The sequence below is a fragment of the Vanellus vanellus genome, assembly GCF_965231255.1.
Source record: "Vanellus vanellus genome assembly, chromosome: 27".
In the NCBI taxonomy this organism is placed as follows: domain Eukaryota; kingdom Metazoa; phylum Chordata; class Aves; order Charadriiformes; family Charadriidae; genus Vanellus; species Vanellus vanellus.
The window spans coordinates 3429603-3449976 of NC_138932.1; the positions used below are offsets into that span (position 1 = coordinate 3429603).

General features: G+C 68.4%; 3 protein-coding genes across 3 annotated transcripts; all 3 read right to left on the reverse strand.

Moving 5' to 3' along the window:
• Positions 1–3237: 3237 nt before the first annotated feature.
• On the reverse strand, positions 3238–6343 carry LOC309682187 (lysosomal acid glucosylceramidase-like). Its single transcript, XM_082496212.1, has 10 exons — positions 6187–6343; positions 5770–5961; positions 5548–5694; positions 5303–5436; positions 5050–5222; positions 4729–4966; positions 4321–4545; positions 4044–4207; positions 3756–3881; positions 3238–3616 (listed from the first exon to the last, which is right to left on the reverse strand). The coding sequence occupies exons 1-10, from the start codon at positions 6266–6268 to the stop codon at positions 3514–3516; spliced, it is 1584 nt and encodes a 527-aa protein (XP_082352338.1). The 5' UTR covers positions 6269–6343; the 3' UTR covers positions 3238–3513.
• Positions 6344–8191: 1848 nt separating this feature from the next.
• On the reverse strand, positions 8192–12994 carry ENTREP3 (endosomal transmembrane epsin interactor 3; the record flags this gene model as incomplete). The annotated part of the gene is made up of 12 exons (XM_082496223.1): positions 8192–8436; positions 9026–9288; positions 9501–9566; positions 9816–10394; positions 10512–10596; positions 10678–10777; positions 10889–11049; positions 11244–11351; positions 11461–11586; positions 11773–11883; positions 12026–12082; positions 12776–12994. The coding sequence occupies 12 exons, from the start codon at positions 12992–12994 to the stop codon at positions 8266–8268; spliced, it is 2046 nt and encodes a 681-aa protein (XP_082352349.1). The 3' UTR covers positions 8192–8265.
• Positions 12995–13916: 922 nt separating this feature from the next.
• Positions 13917–18340, reverse strand: SCAMP3 (secretory carrier membrane protein 3). The gene is made up of 9 exons (XM_082496006.1): positions 18280–18340; positions 18140–18208; positions 17898–18044; positions 17694–17814; positions 17442–17570; positions 16240–16399; positions 15717–15818; positions 15491–15608; positions 13917–15357 (listed from the first exon to the last, which is right to left on the reverse strand). The coding sequence occupies exons 1-9, from the start codon at positions 18325–18327 to the stop codon at positions 15211–15213; spliced, it is 1041 nt and encodes a 346-aa protein (XP_082352132.1). The 5' UTR covers positions 18328–18340; the 3' UTR covers positions 13917–15210.
• Positions 18341–20374: the final 2034 nt, after the last annotated feature.

The window sequence follows — 20374 nt, forward strand, 5'->3', positions numbered from 1 at the left end:
GAGCTCTAACAGCACCTTGGGTGGTTTACCGCTGCCCATCACCCCCAGTTCCACCCGGGGCCACCACCGTGCCTTGCCCGAGCCTTTTGCACCGCTCGCCCCAGCTCAGCGCGCCCCACGGAAGGCAGAAGCGGCGGCGGCGGCAGGCTGGCAAGTGCCCCAGCGGGAACTGCGCTGTCGAGCCAGACCCACAGCGGGGAACGCGCTGCCCCGATGCCGGCCGTGCCGGGAGCAGAGCTCCGCTCCTCCGTGCCTACGGACAAACTTCACCGGGAGCGCTCCCCGCTCTTCCGAGAGCGGTCCACCCAGTCCAAAGAGTCGGGGCTCACCCGGGCACACAGACACCGCCTGACCCCGGTCACATCGGTCACATCGCCCGGGATGCGCCCGCTGACCACGGACAGGCGTGCAGGCACCCAGCGCCGCGGGGACGCCCTTGGCATCTCTCCGCAGGGGTGGCCCAGGGGAGAGAGGACAGCCAGCTCCCAACCGCCGCTCCGCCGGCCCCGGAGCATCGAAATCCGGAGCTCAGAGTTCCCCTCCACAGGGTTAAACCGCTCCGTTAGCTCTCCCTCTCCGGGTGGAGTAGCACTCCATGACTAATTTTCTCCTTTTCTGGCATATCAGATGCAGCTGTGGGGCAATTCAACGCATCGAAGTTCCTCCTACCCTCCAGCGCTGCCCCGCCACGGCTCCCTGCCTCCGCCTGCCGCGCTGGGCCGAGCCACGTGGGGCCGAGCCACGGGGCACCCGGGCTAGCTGCCACCGGGGACGGGGCAGACGGGGCCACGCAGCCCCCGGTTACGACTCATGGGGCAACCGGGCAGCCCCGGAAGGAAGCTCCTGTCCCTGTCCCTCTGCCCCGTGGGTCTCCCACCCCTAAGATGTGACTAACGTGTCAGCCGGGTGCTACACCCAGGCTAATAAGCCCCAATTTGGGGGAGAGGCTAATAGGTCAGCCCTTGCTGCCCCACGGTTAGCAGCTGCCTCCCCATCTCCTGCCAGACACCCCGGGGTGCCCCGTTACACCCTTTCCCTCCCCAGTTCAGGGTCCGGCTCTGCCTTCCCCCCCCCCCCCCCCAACCGGCCACAGCCCCACAGCTGGCTCGCGGCCCCACAGCTGGCTCGGGGCCCCGGAGGAAAAACAGTGCGGAGGCTGCTGGAGCTCATCCCTATCACCACGGGCTGATAAGAGCTTCCTGCTGAGCAGGAAAAGTGAGACCCAGGGGAAGGGCAACGCCTCGGCGCGGAGCGGGTGGCACGGGAGGCGCTGGGCAGCCCCACCAAATCCTCTCAAAGCCGCTTCTCGTTGCCGTTCCCAGCACGGGGGAGGGGGTTCTCACGGGGTTTGCTGCCGGCAGAGGAGCCGGGAGGGGGGTTTGGGGGGGGGAATTTTGCCCCTTAGCCAGGCCAGTGGGGGATGGGGAGCACGGAGCTGCGGCTGAGCAGCCGTTACGGGGAATCACGACTCGGAACGCATCCGTGCCAAAGCGGTAGCCCCGGTGCGGCACGGCAGCGGCAGCTCAGGCTCCGGGGTCCTAGCAGGCAGCTGGAGCTCAGCCCCTGAGCACGGGGAGAGCCGGCTCTTGCTGGTGGTCACTGGTTCCGGGCCAGCTGCTGGGGGTTCCCCTCCTTCCAGCCCCAGCAGCCGCCAGTTGGTGTGCGCCCCAAAACGAGCCAACGCTTTGCACAAGAATTAATGAGCCAAGCCCAAGGACGGCGGAGGAGTCGCCCCCTCTCTATTTAACCTGGAGTTAGTCGGTCCTCCAGAGCTGAGCAGAGCACAGGGACGAGGACGGGTGTCCCTGGGGATCATTCAAGCATCCAGACATCAGCTTTCCTTACCAGGGCCGGTAAAACGTTAAAGGAAACCGGTAAGTAAGAACCTGGGAAAGAAGCAGCAGGTAGAGGAGCGGTCCTGCACCGGGCACGGGGATGCTGGGAGCAGGATGCTGGGAGCAGGATGCTGGGAGCAGGGCTCGCTGCTGCTGCCATCCTGGAGAAATATTTCCCTCTTGTGGACAAACACAAAGAGCCTCCGGCCAGGAGCGGGATGCTCCTGCCCCTCTGCCGAGCCAGTTCTCCCCAGGACGTGGTGTTGCGGGTTCCCAGGGCTCCTACCCCAGAGCCATACCCCGGTGGCACCGCGATGCAGGACGTGCCAGCTTCCCACGGTGACCCTGTCACGCACCTACCCAGCGCCCCGGGCGCTGCCGGAGCCGGTGCTGGGCCGTGCCCGGCCCACGCAGCGTCGCTGCTGTCAGCCCTGATGGCATCCCGGGCCGCATCCCGCCTGCCTCGACCCGGCTGACCCGGATCAGCCCAGCAGCTCCGGCCTCCCTTCCTCACCCTGCCTGCAATCGCGACCTCCCTGTCCTAATCCCCTGCTCAGCACATCCTCCCAGCTCCCTCCCTCCTTCCTGGGTGCGCCGGCGCTCAGCACCCACTCCTGGCCCCGTGCCCGCTTGCTCAAGCTGCCCCGGCTCCGCGGCGGGAGCTGAGCCCCTGCTGCGCCCCGAGCATCCTCGTCACAGCGGGGACCTCTCTCTGCCCCAGCTGCCCCGTCCCCAGGGGTGACGAAATCCACAGCAGCGTCCCTCTCCCTGCAAAGCCCCCGGAGAAGCAGGCAGATGCCCTGACCCCGCATCCAGGGCTGGCTTGTACCCCGAAACCCACCGTGCCGGGATGCTCCCGGAGCTGGTTCTGCCTCCAGCCTCGGCCCTGGGGAACACCCCACCCCCCCACCCCCCCCAGCCCAGCACGGGGCTGCGAGTGGCTCCAGCTTTGGCAGGAAAAGCAGAGAAAGCCGAAGCTTGGCCGCAATCCCTGCCCCGGGCTTCCACCAAGACGGGCGTCCACGCACTTTGCTCCCACTCCCGCTCCGGCGCCCGGAGCGTCTGGGTGCAGGGTAAATCCTAAACTGCCTGCCAGTTCCTAAACCTGCCCACACAGGCAGCAGGAGAGCGGCTGGCCTCAGCTCACCCCCCCCGCCAGGCAGCAGACGCTTGTTCCCAGTCTCAAACTGGAGCCTGCAGCACCATCCCAGTGGTGGGAAGCTCCGCCGCGAGTTGTGGGGAGGAGGGCAGCCGGGGTGGGCAGGGAGAACGGCCACCCCAAAATGCTTCAGGAGCTCCACGCCGCTCCTGGGAGTCCCACGGGCTCCGTGCCCGGGCGGCACCTAGCCACGGCGCCGGGGAGGGACGCGGCCGTCTCTCTTCCAGCCACAGACATAGAGGCAGCATCAGCATTTAATGTCGGAGCAGCAGCAAACAGCATTCACCGCCTGTGGGATCTCCACCCCGAGGGGCGCCGGTGCCCCCGGCCCTCCTGCACGCGCACTGCGCTCCCCAGCCCGGCTCGCTCCTCCGGCTCTCTCCGGCGCTGGGCTCCGCCGCAGCGCAGACAGTGGTGAACCGCCTCCTCCGCGCTCCCAGGCCCGAGCCCGAGGGCAGCGTGGGCTCTCCCAGCCCGGCTCGCTCCGGCCCCTGGCCAGCCACGGGCATCCCAACCCCATCACTGCCGCCGCCACAGGTACGTCTGGATGGAGCTGGCCGGAGCCAGGGCTGCGATGAGGCCAACCGTGTCGGCCAGCCCGAAGGTGACGTTCTGCATGGACCTGGAGGGGGAGGAGCAGCGGGGTCAGATCCGCAGCAGCTCCCGAGAGCCAGCGGTGCGCAAGACCCGTCAAGGATGAACCACACGCCGGGGCCGGCAGGACGGGGTGCCACGCTTGCGGGTTGAGCTGCATCACTCACCGGTTCAGAACCACCACCACCACGGCACCGTCGGGGCGCAGGAAAGCCGTGTACTCCAGGTCCGTCTTCTTGGATTCTTTGGAGGCGACGAGCCCCACGCGCTGGGAGCCCTCGGGGATGAACTTACTGCGCGGGCAGGAACGAGAAGCAACCTCAGGAAGGGAATCAGAGCCCGGCAGAGCTCTCCTCCCACCAAACCTGCCCTGCTCCCCTCCCGCCAAGCTGCTACTGCAACCATGGAGCGGGAGCCCAGGCAGCTGAGAGCACGTCGGGGCGGCCCCGACCCACCTGAAGTGCCCCATGTGGTAGAACATGGGCTGCTTGTAGAAGATGCCTTCGCTGGTGTCCACGATGACGGGGCTGTCCACGTAGTTCTTGACCCAGTTGGGGCCCCCTTCCAGGTCCAGGGCAAGGTTCCAGTCGGTCCAACCGGCCACAAAGTGGTTCAGGTTCTGCAATGGGACAGCCCAGGTGTCTGCCCAAGGAGTTGGGTGCCGACGGGAGAGGGAGCGCACCGGCAGCCCTCTCCGGGGCCTGCCCGTGCAGGGTGGCTCAGGGGCCTCACCGTCAGGATGCTGTGGCTGTACTGGTTCCCCCGGTCCCAGCAGCCCAGGATCACGTCCCTCTCCCAGAAGTGAGCCCCGATGCACGCCTCTGTGGCCAGGATGAAGTAGTCGGGGAAGAGCTCGTGAGTGGGCACCACCGTGTCCTGTATGGGACCAATGAAGTCCAGGTACCAGTGGATGCCGATGCCGTGGACGTAGCGAGCTGCTTCTTCGTCCTCCAGGACCTGGCAGGGAGAAGAGTCAGCCACCGCTGGGTGCCACGGGGCGGAGAGCCATGGCGCCAGCCCTCGCACCGCGGGACGGAGCAGCAGAGCCCCCCCACCCCACCCCTGCAGGGACACGCTGTGCCAGCGGGAGTGGGGCTCTGCCCCGGCTCACCGTGCTGGCCGACCCCATGCCACACTCACCACTTTAGCCCAGTGTGGGAGGTGGAGCCGGTTGTCGTCCAGGATGATGAGCTGGATGTGGCGGTGGGAGCTGTTGGCCAACGCGGGGCCCAGGTCCCGTGCGATGAAATCCCGCTGCTGCTCGGCTGTGAAGCCCAGGCACTGGAAGGGGTAGTTGTTGATCAGCCCGGCCGAGGGCTCGTTCTCCGCCGTCACCGCCCAGAAGGTCAGATTGTGCTTGGCGTATTCATCCAGGAACCTGGGGGGCGGGGGAGAGGGGGTGAGCCACGGGGCCTCCCCAGCGCCACCTTCCCCCGTCCCCTCGCCCCAGGCACCCCTTACCGTACAAAGTAGTTGGCCCACGTCTTGTGGTACTTGTCCCCCGCCTCCCCCTTCAGCGTGCCCTTCCCCACGTAGGACTCGCTGGTCTTCATCCAGGTCGGGGAGGTCCAGGGGCTGGCGTAGAGCGACACCGGCTGCTTGCTCATGGCCAAGGCTCGATGCAGGAGGGGGATCTGCAGGAGAGGGCAGAGGGACCGCCTGAGCTGAGCCCCTGTACTCCCTCCACGCTCGCCCGCTCCCTCCCACCGCTCACCTTCAGCTTCGTGTCCTCATCTCGCAGGCTGAAGTGGGTGAGCTCGTAGTCGAAGGGAACATCGTCGTAGGTGTAGGCGTGGAGGGAGAAATCGCAGCTGGCCATGGGGAGCCGGACGAGGTTGTATTCCAGCCCTGCCAGGCACAGCGAGGGGGGACAGGCAGAGGTGGGACAGGAGGTCTCCAAGCCCTGCTGGCACCCGGGGTCCCCGTCACTGTCCCTCCCACCTGCCCTGATGTCCTCACCTTCCTCAGAGAAGTACGAGCGGAGCAGGTGATCCTGGGCTGTTTCCGGCAGGGAAAGGATGTTGATGGCAGCCGCATCAGTGACAGAGCCACCAAAGCCTTTCACTTTCTGGTACCGCTTCGTCGTGTCCACGGTCAGGACGAGATCTGCAGGGAAGGAACCCAGTGTGACCGCAGGTCGCACGCAAGGTCCGGCCCGTCTCTGTTGGCCGCGGCGGGTACCTGGGGCGTGCAGGCTGCGCTGGAAGCTCCCCTCGCTGCGTTCCAGCCGCTTCCCGGCTTTGCTGCTCTCGTACTTGACGTAGGTGCCCGGGGCCGGCAGGACCACGGGGTCCAGCGTGTCGCAGTACGTGGCGTTGCAGACGCACACCATGGCGTCACGGCCGAAGTACTTGGGGCTACAGGGCCGGGCGCCTGCGGGTAGGGGCAGGGTGGGGGGTGGGCAGGATGGGGGCAGCCACCGGGTTGGGGACACGTCCCCGCCAGAGCTCTCCTGCCCGCACGGGGGGCTGCCTCCGCCCCCGCGCCCCGTCCCCTCCCCGCGCACCCCGACTCCGGCGCTGCCTCCGGCTCCTGACCCTGTCCCAGGGCACCCCGGCACCCAAGCCACTGCCACCCCCGCCACGTCCCCGTGCTCACCTGCGGCCCGGGGCACAACCGGCAGCAGCAGCAGCAGCAGCAGCCAGCCCAGGGCACCGGTACCGGTACCGGCACCCCCCATGGCCCCTCTATGTCCCCCGGGGGCGCAGGCCCTGGGAGCGGCGGCACCGCCGAAGCCCCCCGTCCCGGTGGCACCCCGAGCCGGTCCGGGCCGCGCTGGCTGCCCCGTCACCCCGGTAGCAGCGGGCCCGCTGCCGGCCTCGCCTTTAAGGGCGCCCGGGCTTCCCGTCCCGCCCACGCCCGGGCCGCCGGTGCAGGAGCGGCACCGGCACTGGGCGGGCCGGACCCCGGTTGGGCAAGACCGCGGGCCCGGCCCTAACCCCGCGACGGTAACGGGGCCGCGGACCCGGGGGGAGCCTCACCGGCGGGGCAGCCGCTCACCGTCGTCGTCCCCCCCCCCCCGACCCGGCACCGGGAGGACACCGGGAGGCGCGGGCGGGCACCGGGCGACGCGCTGCGTCCCCGCTCGGCCCGTGATCAGCGCCGGTACCGGCCGTCCCCCGCTGCGGGCCCGCCCCGCGCTCCCGGAACCGCCACCGGCACCCGCGCGCCCGGCGCCCCGCCCGCCGCTCACGTGACCGGTCAGCTGACCCACCCGCTCCGCCCGCCGACGCCCCCCCCCCCCATCCCCATCCCCATCCCCGTTCCCCGGCGCCACCGGTCCCACGGCCCCGGGCGGGCGGCGACCACCTTTATTCGGTGTGTAGCGGGGGGCAGCGCGGCTCCGAGCGCCGCGGGACCGGCCCCGCAACGCGACCCCGGGCGCAGCCGGGCTGGAGGGGGGGGGGACGGGACGGGACGGATGACACCGGGGAGGGGGCGGGCACGGCCAGCGCGGGGCACCGGGGACCGGGCAGGGCCGGGCGGAGGACGGGCAGCGCTGGTGCTAAGGGGGACACAGGGCAGGGACGGGCACGGCCGGCGCAGGGGACAGGCACAGGCGGTGTTGGGGGGGGGGGGGGACAGGGCAGGGGACAGGGGAGGGGACGGGCATGGCCAACACGGGGGGGACAGAGGAGGGGACAGGGCGGGGGACAGGGCAGGGGACAGGGTGGGGGACAGGCATGGCCAATGGCCAACACAGGGGGGGACAGGGCAGGGGACAGGGCAGGGGACAGGGCGGGGGACGGGCATGGCCAACACGGGGGGGGACAGGGCAGGGGGACAGGGGAGGGGACAGGGCAGGGGACAGGGGAGGGGACGGGCATGGCCAACACAGGGGGGGACAGGGAAGGGGACAGGGCAGGGGACGGGCATGGCCAACACGGGGGGGGACAGGGGAGGGGACAGGGCAGGGGACAGGGTGGGGGACAGGCATGGCCAATGGCCAACACAGGGGGGGACAGGGCAGGGGACAGGGTGGGGGACAGGCATGGCCAACACAGGGGGGACAGAGGAGGGGACAGGGCAGGGGACAGGCATGGCCAACACAGGGGGGGACAGGGCAGGGGACAGGGGAGGGGACAGGCACAGCCGGTGTTTGGGGGGGACACACAGGGCAGGGGACAGGGACGGCCATCCCGGGGTACAGTCACAGCCAGCGCAGAGGGGGACGGGGCAGGGGACGGGCATGGCCAGCACAGGGGACCAGGCACAGCCAGTGTGGGGGACAGGCACGGCCAGCGCAGGGGGGGACAAGGCAGGGGCAGGCATGGCCAGCACAGGGACAGACGCAGCCGGTGTTGAGGAGGGACAGGGCAGGGGACAGGCACAGCCGGTGTTGGGGCGGGGGGACAGAGCAGGGCACAGGCACGGCTGGCATAGGGGACAGGGCAGGGCACAGGCATGGCCATCCTGGGGTAGGGGCATGGCCAGCGCAGGGGGGGGACAGGGCAGGGGACGGGCACAGCCGTCTCGGTCCCCCAACAGTCACCCCAGGGGACCAGCCCCTCGCCCTGGCCCAGCCGAGGCCCCCGGGCAGTGGCGCAGGACCCAGCCCCGCCGGGGCAGCAGCCACGTCCGAGCAATGTCCGAGGGTCCTGGCCCGGAGCGGGGACCCCCCTCTCTCTGCAGCGGGAGGGTCCCCGCGGCGGCTGCGCCGTGGGTGGGGGTGCGCTGTCAGAGCACGCTTTCCTTGCAGGTCCCGCTGAGGCTCCGCGGGCGGCCGCGTTCCAGCCGGCGGGCGGACAGGAGCCGCCGCAGGGACGAGGTGGAGCTCAGGTCCCCGCAGCTCTGTAGGTGGATGCCTTCGTGGGGCCGCTCCGCTCCCGGCCAGGCGCTCCGGGGAACCTGCAACCCCGCGGGGACAGGCTGGCACCCCTGCCCGTGGCACCAGGCGCTCGCCCGCCCCGCCGGATGGTCGCCGCTGCGGTGGCAGCCGGGCAGGCGCGCGGGGCAGGACGGCAGGGGTGGCGAGGGATGGCGGAGGCGTGATGGCGGAGGCATGCGTCACGCGTGTACGCCGTCATTAAGGACAGGCTCGTTCCCGTCAGGGCCTCCCCGTGCTGCGCAAGGTCTCCGGTGTCCCGTAAGCCGAGGCCGGGATGTCCCAGCGACTGCCTCCAGGCTGCGGTGACTCAGGGGCAAAGCCAAAGCCGTTGCGACACGCGTGATTTTCCCACTCAGGGCTACAGTGGGGGCCGAGGGGAAGGGGCTGCCATGCCGAGAAGGGCTGGGCAAGGACAGAGCCCCAGGGAGGAGGCTCTCCCCGCAGCCCCGTAGCCAGGGCGCTGACGCCGTGACAGGCTAACGGAGACCCTGGAAGGGCCAGCGTGGAGGTGCTGGTGGGGACCGGAGGGAGAGAGGGGGTGTGGATGGGGCTCCCTGGGAAAAAGGACATACCCCTGTCCCCTGGGGCACCGCGGCTACCAAAGCTCACCTGCTTGTGCCCTTGGGAACTGTGCCCGGGCACCTCCACGCCGGCTGCTGGGCTGCGCTTGGGTCTCTGCAGGAACCTGGCCACCAGCCCACGGGTGCCCCGGCAGACCTTGAGGTCCCCCAGGGAACGGGTTGTCGTCTTCGACAGCTGCTGCGTCACCTTCTTGGGGGGCAGCGGCTTGCTCTTCCCCACCGAGCCGGCCCGGAGCAGCGGTGGGGAGTCACAGTGCGAACGGCGGAGCAGGCAGGCCTCCGAGCACAGCCCTGCGGAGATGCCACCCTCAGATGCCGGGACACTGCTCCTGCCCGGGACCTGTCCCCGCAGCCCCCGGGGGTCCCGTCTCCCGTCCCCAGCCGGTGGGAGCAGTACCGCCGCGGGTCTCCATCATCCCAGCCCCAGCGGGGTGAGCCCGATCCCCAAAGGGAAACGCTCCCCCCACCTTTTGGTGTATCCCAGTACAGCGCCGTGCCCTGACCTGTATCCGCGGAGGAGTTGGACACGGTGTCCTCCAGTGCTTTGGTATAAAGTACTTCCCTGAAATCTGCTGGGAGCAGAAAGAGCGCTCAGACCCTGGGCAGTGCCCCACGCTGCTGTGCGGACCCCCAGCACGAACCCCAGCAGCACAACCTGCCCGGCACCCCTCTCCCCCCATTCCCCTGGGACAACCCCGCCCTGGCTCTAATCCCACCTGGCCGCAGATAAACGCCACCCAAACCCACGGTGCATCCCGGCTGCACCGCTCCGGCGCTGCCGCCTGCGCGTCCCCATCCCGGCAGCCTTTGCCACCTACCAGCATGGCCGGCCGTCACGACGCCGGGGTCACTGTGCGACCTCACGAGCGGGCGCTGGTTCAGCCCCGGGGCCGGGGATGAGGGGCAGGAGGTCTCGCTGTTGCGCCGCGGTTGGCGGAGGCGCCCGGCGCCGAGCCCTGGGGAGCAGCCACCCCCGCGCCCCTGCAGCGCGCCCTTCTCCTTGAGCCGCACCTCGGGGAAACAGGGGCCGATGCAGCGGGACAACCCCTCCAGGCGATTGCAGCTGTGGGTGACGGCTCCCCCCACCAAGATGCCGTCGTGGCCGGGCTCCGCCGTGGAGCAGGAGTAGGAGCGCTCCCCCCGCACCCGGGGCTGGGGCGTCTCCTCGAAGGGCCCCTGCAAGGCCAGCGTGGGGCTGCGCGCGTGGTGGCTGCACTGCACGCAGTCCACGCTCAGGCAGTAGTCCGCGCGACTGCGCTGGATGGAGCGGAAGAGGACGTAGTCGACGGAGCGCATGGAGCCTTGCAGCTCCAGCAGGCACGAGTCCTCAGAGGGACTGCTGTCCCCGGGGATGTCCATGATCTCAGACATGATCAGGGATCCGCTGTCCATGGACACTGCGAGGAGCGGAGCGGGTGTGGGTGAAGAGGATCCGGGAAGGGCTGGTCAGCCCACGAGCCCTCTCCCATCCCGCCGACGCTCCAGCCCGAGGTGCGCCGATGGGGCGCGCTCACCTTCTCCGCTGAGCACGATGGAGGGGACACGGTCGCAGGTGCAGGCGTGCGAGCCATCCGTCAGCTGCGAGTCAAACAGGGTGGCCTGCGGGACGGCGCGGTGAGGGAACAGGGAGAAGAGGGACCCTGCCTGGCCCTCCCCTGCCTGCAGCCCCCCGTCTCCCACCTGGCTGTCTCCCCGTAGCCCCATCACGGTCTCGTAGGAGGGGGGGAAGTCGGTCGGGTAGAGGGGCACGGGGCTGTCCATGGAGCCGTTGTAGGTGATGCTGTGCAGGCAAGAGCAGAGAAGCCACGTCGGGTGGGACGAGCCCCGCTTGGGGTCCACCGCTCCCGCACCACGGCGGCCCCGCTGCACCAGCCCCGCTCCCAGCCGGTACCTCTGCGCATCTGTCTCGGAGCTGCAGGTGTACTCGGGTGGGTAGTAGGGGGGGGGTGGCACCGGCGGGACGAACTCCTCGAAATCCATCATGCTCTGCAGAAAGGTGTCGGGGGGGGAGGTGCATTCCAGCGTCACGGAGCTCGAGCGCTGGGGGACCAACTGCAGGGAGAGGGGAGGAAGAAGAGCTGGGACCCCCTGGCCAGTGGTGTGGTGAGCGACACGGGTCCTGGGCCTTAATTGCCACCCGGCTGGGGCCAGGTCCTGCCCTGGCACCCTGCTGCCCCCCCCCAACTCCCACCAGCTTGGGAGTGCTGCTCAGCTCCATCTGCTCCTGGGCCAGGGCCGGGACTCACCACATGGACGATGTCGAGGGAGAAGATCTGGATGCAGCACACGACAGCGGAGAGCGTGCAGATGATGGTGGAGAGGACAGTCAAGCCGCAGACGCTGAAGAGGAGATCCTGGGGAGGAGCGGGGTGAGCTGCGGACGCCCACAGAGCATGGCGGGGTGCGCGGCTACTCCCCAGGGAGCCCTTGTAGCCACCCCCACCCCCACCCTGGGTCCCCCACCTTGAGTGCCACGCGGATGCTCCGGCAGTCGGGGTTGGGGAACATGGTCAGCATCTCGCTCTGCCGGCTGCAGGGGGCTGGTGGGGGTTCCGAGCGGGCCTGGCAGCAGACGCACGAGTCCCTTTCCTGGGGACAAGAAACACCGTGATGGACCTCTGGATGCCATACCGTCCCCCAAGAGCCACCGGTGCGTCCCGCCACCGGAACCCTGCTCCGCAGCTCCCGGTGTCCCCAGAGCCCTGCAGCCAGGGAGGAGCTGCGCGCAGTGGCCCATGTGCATGGAGGCACTCGGCAGCCCCCGGCCAGCCTCACCCTCTCGCAGGCCTCCAAGGACTTCACCAGTTGCGCGTTCTGGCAGGACAGGATGGACCCAGCGAGGCTCAGCATGACGCCCAGCACCGACAGCAGCGTGAAGAAGGTGATCTGCAGCGGGGAGGAGAGGGGCTGCCAGCCGGGCAGGGCGCCGACGCACGTGGCTGCACGTCTGGGGGCATGTGGGTCCCCCCGCGCTGCCCTCCCCAGCCTGGACCCCCATCCGCAGAGGGGGTCCCCCCCTAACACCTACCACCAGGGTGAGTGGCCGCTTCCAGGAGACGATGCCGACGAGCCCAGACAGCGCCAGCTGCAGACGCACAAGCCCGGGGGTGAGGATGAGGAGGGGGTGTCTGCCAGGTAGTGGGGCCCAGAGCAGCCCCTGCCCTTGGGCAGAGCCCCCCCCCCCCAGCCCTGTGGGCCTGGAGCCGGCCCGGGAGCAGCAGGGCCGTAGGGGCAGCCTCGGTGCCGCAAGCCCGGAGAAACTGCTGATTCAGGGCACTGGAGAGCCTGGGGACTGCGGGCAGCTCCATGCCGGGCAGCAAACCTAGGCCAGGATCTGTGCCACGGGGTCACTGCCAGGGGGGACCCCAGGCCTAGCAGGGTCCTGCCCTCACCCCACGTCCCCAGCGGGCAGAGCATCCCCTCCCCAGCAGGGCAGGAGGCTGCCCGGTCCCCCGCCCTGGCGGCACTGCAGCACCCCACGCAGCCCTCCCTGCCTGTGGCTGCACAGACCTCGCTCAGCATTCATCCAGAACCGTGTCACCTCAACGCCTACCCCGGATAGCCCCCCGCACCGCTCCGGGGGTCCCCATCCCTCCCAGAGTCACCCTGGGGCAACCCCCGGGATTCTCCCACAATGCACCACGGCAGCCACAAGCAGAGGGTGGGGGAGCAGCGGGGCTACACTCCCCTGGGACCGGCGGCAAATTCAGCATCCAGGGAGCTGTATGGCCCCGGCAGCGCTGGACCCCTCCACGTGCTGCCCCAGCCCCAAACTCACCGAGAAGCCGGCCCAGGATGGGCAGGAGTGCCGGATCTTGGCAGAAGGCGTGATGGTGGCCGCCACCAGGCTGAAGGTGACGATCAGGACGCCCAGGATCACTTGGATGAAGCCCAGCACCAGCAGGATCTGCAGCCAGGTCCGCTGGACGCGGAGGTGGGTGAGGCTGCGAGACGTGCGGCCGGTCAGCGAGCGGCTGGACTCGCTGGGGGAGGGCATGGCTGCCCCGGGCGGCGAGCGGGGGCAACCGGCCCCAGAGCCCCGGGGCAGCCGGCGGCACCGCGCCAGGACGGGGCCGGCCCGGGGAAAGCAGGAACGGACGATCTGCGGGAACGGGCCGGGCTCCACCTTTCGCCTCCCGGAGGATGCTGACGGCGGCTCTTCCCTGCCCCCCGGGGGCAGCGCCCGGGACCGGGGGCCGCTGCGAACCGAACCGGCTTCACCGGTACCTTCGCATCCCGGCCGCGGAGGCGGCTTAGAGCTCCCGGCCGGAGGCAGAGCGCGGCACCGGGGCTTCCTCTTCTCTCGCCGTCCCTCCAGCGCCGGGCCCCCGCCGGGGGCTCATCCCGCCCTGCGGAGGCCGAGAACCGCCGCCCGGGACGCGGCGCCCGGGACAGCGCCGGGAGACGGGAGCCGCGGACCGGGCAGCGGGAGGGGGGCCGCCCGCCGCCCAGGAGCATCCTCCGCCGGCGGCGGGTCCCGCTGCCCCGGAGCGCCCCCGCCGCGGGCTGCTACCGGCGGAGCGGCCGCCCCGCGCCCCCCAGCCCCGGCCCCGCGCGGAGCGGCTGGCGGGGACGCCCCACCGGCGGAGCGCGGCCGAGCATCTCCCCCCCCCCCCCCCGCCGAACCCCGGCGGCTGCCTCCGGGATGCCCCGCTCCGCCGGGGCCGGTGCCGGGGCTGCGGCAGGAGGCGGGCGGGCGGCGGAGCGGGCGCGCCCGAGGCGTAGGGCAGCTCCGGGGGACGCTCCCGCCGCCGTCCGCACCCCGGGCTGCGCCCGCACCGGGGCCGCCCCTGCGCGGCACGCCGGGAGCTGTAGTCCGGCCCGCCCCGTCGGAGGCTGCGGCACCGGCTCCGCCGCCCCCCCCCCCCTCCTCCCCCTCCCCCCGCCCCCATCTGCGACCCACGGAGACAGCGGAGGCACAGAGTGAAACTTCATTTATTCCTTAAATAAAACCTGAAGGCGGCTTGGCGTCGGGCACGGCAACACACAGGAGGCTGCGGCCGGAGCTGCCCCACGGCGGGATGACCACGGCCGGAGCAGGGACCACCACGGTCACCCAGCACCGGCCCCACCGCAGCGGGACAGGGCAGAGCCACGGCTGCGGGGGACCCACGGCGTGAGCTGGCCCCTACGGATGAAGGCACGAACCCTCTCGCCAGCCCAGGAGCAGCGGGGACAAACCCAGGAGCATCGGAGAGGAGATGGGGCAAAGCAGAACTCATGAGACCCACTGCCATGGTACCAGGCCCAGGGAGCGCTAAGGACACTGGCACATGGGACATCAGGGGCTAGCGGGGACAGAGGGCACGTACTGGGCAGTGCTGGGCAGAGGGACGGGCTCAGCCCCCGAGAAGGGAGGGTGAGAGCGCTGGGGGGGGGGGGAAGGGGGAGTGGGGGGTCACTGGCCCCAGGAAGGGAGAAGCTGTTCACCCCCTCGCTGGAGGCGCAGAGGGAGGTGAGGAGGTACCAGGAGCCCCCCCCCGCCCAGCACCCAGCCCGGCTTTAGGGTCCCCCAGTTGCCAGGCCGGGAGGGCTGTGGCTGGGCACGCAGGCTGAAACCCCACCAGCAGCACATGCCTCTCCCGGCCACGCTCTCCTTATCCCTGTGCCTGGAACGGGATCAGCTCAGCAGCGAGGGAGAGGACAGGGAAAAGGACTTGGAGGGGGGCTGCCTCCCTGCTCAGCATCCCAGGGACAGAGCCTGCCCCACCCCACCGGAGCAAGCCCCTGGGAGACGATGTTCTTGGCAGAGAACCGAGTCCTGCGTCAAAGGGAAGGCAAGCGAAAGCCTCCAGGGAAGAGCCGGCCCCTGCACGCCCTGGGACTGGGCACAAGGGGAACCCTTCAGGTCCCAGGGCACGCAAGTGCCACCACCAGGTGGGGAAACAGGAGAGCCCAGGGAAGGTGAGCAGCCGTTTGGGTCCCTGTCACACGTCCGGTGCTGGAAGGGAGGGCGGTGACAGCCACAGGGCTTGGCCACAGCACCTTCCCAGTCCGTCGAGGGAAGGGGACCAGCACAAACCAGAACAGCCTCCAGCTGTGAGGAAAAGGGGTTAGAGCAGCAGACGATTCAGGCACCAGCACTTCCAAGCTGGGATGAGGCAGCCTCTGACAGCTGATGCAGACACACGGGGATCCAATGAAAGTGCAACTTGGATTTCCTCTTCCTTAAAACGAGCCCACGTGCAATGAGAAGCCGGGGCCCCCGCCTGGCTAAGGCGCCCGGAAGGCATTAGTGGCAGCACCCGCGGCAGCATTGGCCGCGGCGGTGCGCACCGCCTGGTTGGAGAAAACCCCCGCAGCAAACTCCTCCTGCGCTTTCTGGAAGCTGGCGCCCGTCCGGCGGTACAGAGAGTGGATCTGGAAGAGAGCAACAGGCTCGGGGTCAGGGCACCGGTCCCGTTCCGGCCCCCCAGTGTATGGAGCTGTGCCCCCGCGCCCGCCGAAACCCGCTCTCGTCCTCCCAAAGGGGCACTCTTCGATCCAAACTCACCTTTTTCAGCATAATGATGCCCAAAACAGCCACTGCTGTGAAGAACAAGGACACCAGGATCATCATCACAGCCACGGCCGTGTTCGTCCGCAGCGCTATCAGGCTCAATATCCAGCCACTGCAAAACAAGAGGCAGTTGCCCACGGGTGGCCCCGTCCCCACCCACCACCTCCCTTTCCGGGGTAGTCGGCCGGCCAGGGCTCCCCAGGGTCGGCACAACGCGCACCTGAATCCCCAGTTTGGTATGCCAATCGCCTGCAGCACGTACATGACGTTCTGGGCAAAGAAGACGAAGAAGAAGACAAAGAAGTTGAACGAACTGTCACTCCTGGGAGAAAGAGACAGAAAACAACTCTCAAACCTTCCTCGAAGGCGGGGGTGCAAGGAGAACACGCAGGCCCCAGAGGCGCAGCCACTGGCGAAGAGACTTAAAGCGAGGAGAAATCTGAGGAAGAGGCGTAAGGCGGCGCAGGGATCTTCAACAGCAAGGTCCACGGGAAAACACACTCCCGTGACCTCCTCGGAACAGCCCCGTGCCAAGCAAGATCCGCTCCTCAGCCAGAAGCTCAACGCAGGATCGCCACATCCCCCAGAGCCAAAGGCCACAAGGAGCCGGGACACCTTTGGGGCCATGGCTCAGGGCAGGGGCAGTTCTACCGAGCAGCCCAGTTTCCCCAGTTTCAAGCACCAGCCTCGCAGCCATCCCACCCCGCTCCTTTACTGGCCTGGGAGCTCGAACAGATACGCACCTGAAAGCTTTGTACATCGGCCTATACCAGCAGACAAAGGAGCAGGGCGTGTAGAGGAGAGCCCAGAGAATGGAGAGGCCGAACCCAGAACCGGACGAGGGCTCCACGCAGAACCAGGCCAGAGAGGACAAGAAGTTCAGGAAGAGAGCAATGGTGCTGGCTGAGAGAGAGGACAGAGAATCACAGAATCGTTACGGTCGGAAATGACCTTTAAGATCACCGAGTCCAAACATTAACCCAGCACTGCCAAGTCCACCACTAACCCACGTCCCTCAGCACCACATCTGCCCATTTTCTAAACCCTTCCAGGGATGGCGACTCCACCACCGCCCTGGGCAGCCTGTTCCAACGCTGGACAACCCTTTCGGTGAAAATATTTCTCCTAATATCCATCCTAAAACTCCCCCGGTGCAATTTAAAGCTGTTTCCTCTTCTCCTATCGCTTGTTACGTGGGAGAAGAGACTGACACCCCCCCCCTCGCTACACCCTCCTTTCAAGTAGTTGTGGAGAGCGAGAAGGTCTCCCCTCATCCTCCTTTCCTCCAGGCTCCCTCAGTCGCTCCTCATAACACTTGTGCTCCAGACTCCTCACCAGTTGCCCTTCTCTGGGCACGCTCCAACACATCGGTGAGGCAACACGAGCAAGGCTCCCCCCCTCCCCCACGAGCTCAGCCCCCCAAATCCAGGCACTGAGTGTTAATTGCGATTTCTCCAGAGCAGCAGCATCCACCCCTACGAAGACAGGCTAAGAGAGTTGGGGGGGGGTCAGCCTGGAGAAGAGAAGGCTCCGCGGAGACCTCAGAGCCCCTTCCAGTGCCTAAAGGGGCTCCAGGAGAGCTGGGGGGGGACTCTGGGTCAGGGAGGGGAGCGATGGGATGAGGGGGAACAGTTTGACACAGAGAGGGGAGATTGAGATGAGATATTGGGAAGAAATTGTTGGCTGTGGGGGCGGTGAGCCCCTGGCGCAGGGTGCCCCGAGAAGCTGTGGCTGCCCCATCCCTGGAGGTGTTCAAGGCCGGGTTGGACGGGGCTGGGAGCAACCTGGGCTGGGGGGAGGTGGCCCTGCCCAGGGCAGGGGGTGGCACTGGATGGTCTTCAAGGTCCCTTCCAACCCAAACCAGTCTGTGATCCACTCGAACGCAGAACACTTATTCCTCTGCCTCCTCCCAGGCTCTGCCCTTGGGTTTTCCCCAGGGACTCACCCATCCAGAGGTAATACATGGTCGAAACGGTCTTCTGGAAGTCAGCGGGGATCTCCACGGGGATGTCTTGGTAGAAACACGGCTTCACCGGGCAGAAGGCTGGCAGCGGGGGCCAGTTGTTCAGCCGCGCTGCGGAGAGAAGGAGGGGAGAAGGAGAGAGCGGTAGTGCCCGGACTGGGGGGGGGGGGGGGAGGGGGGGGAAGGCGGACGCCTTCCCGCCCTCCCTTTCCCCCGGTCCCGCAGCCCACTCACCGGCGCCGCCGCCGAGGGCCGCGTTCTGCAGCTCCCGCTCCCTCCGGTCCAGCTCCTCCGCTTTCCGGTTCAGCTCCTCCTGCCGCTTCAGCAGCTCAGCCGTGGCGGCCGCCGCCGAGGCCTGCGGGGGAACGGAGGCCCTGGGGCTCCCGCCTTCTCCCGGTTCCCCCCCGGCGGACGGGCCGCCGCTCCCCCCCCCGGTACCTGCGTGCCGTAGGAGCCGTAGTTCCGGGGCTCTGTGGGGCTGGCTTTCCGCGGGGGCTGCGCGGCGGGCTGCGGCGGGGCCACGCCGGCGGTTGGCGGAGGCGGCGGCGGCGGCGCCGCCGACGGGGCCTGGTACGGCGGCGGCGGCTGCGGGAAGAAGGAGGGGGGCGGTGAGGCGCCGCCGGCCACGGGGAGGGCCCCGCCGCCGGGAAGCGGCCCCGCCGTCCCGCCCGCCGCCTCACCGCGCCGCTGCCGAAGGGGTTGTAGGCGTCCAGCGCCGCGCGCTCGGGACCGGGCCGCGCCGTGGGGTCCTGCGAGAGACACGGTGTGACACCGGGACAACCGGGGCCACCGGAGCCGCCCCTCCCCGGGCGGGACGTACCTGGAAGGGGTTGTCCGGGAGCGCCGCGGGGCCGCCGCGCTGGGCCATGGTGGGACCGGGAACCGGGAGCGGGACCCGGACCGGGACCGCCGCCGCCGCAGACCCCGCCCCGCCGCCGCCGATTGGTCGCCGCACCGTGACGTCACCGGCACTACCCGCGGCGCGGTGGAGCCCCACTGCAGGGAGCTTCTGCGCACGCGCGGGGCCGGGCCGGGCTGGGCTGGGCGGAGGTGAGCACGTGATGCGGCCACATGTCCGCGAGTCACGTGCCGGCGCCTTGCCCACCCGTCCCACACTCCTTCGCGCGCAGGGCCCGCCGGGAGCGCGTCTCCGTGGCAACAGCGGGGCCATGGCAACGCCGGCCCAGGCCCCACCGCGTCCCCCGGGGCTCCCGGTGTCTCTTCCCAGGGCCGGGCCCCGGGTTCCCCATGCCTGCCCCCACGCCCCCCCGGGTCCCCTATGTTCCCCCCGGGGCCCCCGCGCAGGGCCGGCTCAGTTCCGCCAGGCCCACGGCGGCAGCAGGCCCCTCCTGCGGGTCCCCCCGAGGCCTCACGTCCAAAGCCCTCGGTGGGGCTCCCGCCTCGTACCGGCACGGCCGCGGCACCGGCCGTCCCCGGCCTGCGTGGAACACCCCCTCTTCACGCCCCGGCTTTACTCTCGGGGAGGTCGGCGGGGGTGCAGCGGAGCAGCAGTTTCACCGGGCCCACCCGAGCCAGCCGACTCCATGGAAGTAAAAGGGTGAGGGAAGAACTTGTGGCACAACGAGCAGCTTGGGGAATTTCACTTTTGTGTCTCCTGGACCAGTTATTTATGGGGATCCCTGATTCCATCAGCTGCCAGCCCCATGTGGACGGCACCCCCTCCGGAACGGGGGTTCCTCAGCACCCGGAGAGCAGCACAGGACATCTATCCGTACCTGCCTCTAGTTCCCGGCCCAGCTCTCAGTGCTCGGCAGCAACTGCACCCCTCCGCTGAAAATGTTCTTTAGCCTCTGAACAAAGACTCACAAAATTACAAACAAACCTGTGAGCTCCCGCTTCAGCCCAGATAGCTGGCACCTTGAGCCCTGCTCTCTGCTGGGAATTCAGGTTTTGGACTCTGATATGGGTTATTTTTTGTTGTTTTTTTTTTAAAGCCCGAGACAGATTGCAGGTGTTACTCGATCAGTCTAACTCTCCTCCAGTCTCAGCCAGGGGCTGGCTACACAGGCAGCAGGACCTGGTCTTCCCCTGCTGCCCTTCCCTGGCACACACCGCCTGGCTGGCTGCTGCCCAGCGCAGTGATACCGCAGGAGGCAGGTGAGAGCTCCCAGCCCAAGCTCTTTAAGTTGGGATCACAAGCTCATGAAGACAACTCAACTTCGCCCCTCCTGAGACTTCCCCACACTAACTCCAGGTGAAGCTGGACTTTTCCTTTATTCCTCTGCGTGGTGACAGCCTGCCAGAGTCAGGATACAGTCTGCCACAGACAGATGGTGCCACAGCAAAGCGATAAGCTCCTGCGGAACACTGTGAGTGTGTCCACCCTGTTACTATCACCACCCCAGCGAGGCTCTTCCAGATGCAGTGGCAAAGCATCTACACAGAGTTGCCATCAGGTCTGATACAGCCCCAGCAATTGCCATGGAAAAGCCCAAGCCAAGGCCCCAGCCTCACTGCAGAGCCAGTAAGAGCCAAAAAAGTCCAGACAGACACCGGGGTATGTGACAGCTGAACGTGGGCACCGGGGCACACATTTTCCAACAGCCATCACCAGTAGCCAGCACTCTACCCCGTCCAGGGGGCAAGAGGCTTCTCTACTACTAAAGAATAAGGACCTGGATTTGCTCCTTCAGGCCTTTTTCACCTGGATTTGTCACACCTATCTTGAAGTACCCACTGTCCTCCTTTTTCTATATCCCACCTCAATACCGATCACAGGGTGTGACTAAGGGGCAGCCTGTTTTGCTACCCCTCCCCACCAGAATGTGCTCAGGTCCAGCTGCAGCCCTGAAGGCCAAAAGCAGCTCCTACCCAGTGCGAGCTTAGCCACTAGGCCAGCATCCAAGCTCGGGAGGAGCTGTGCAGGTGGAAAGAGCTGGCTTCATTACTGAAGT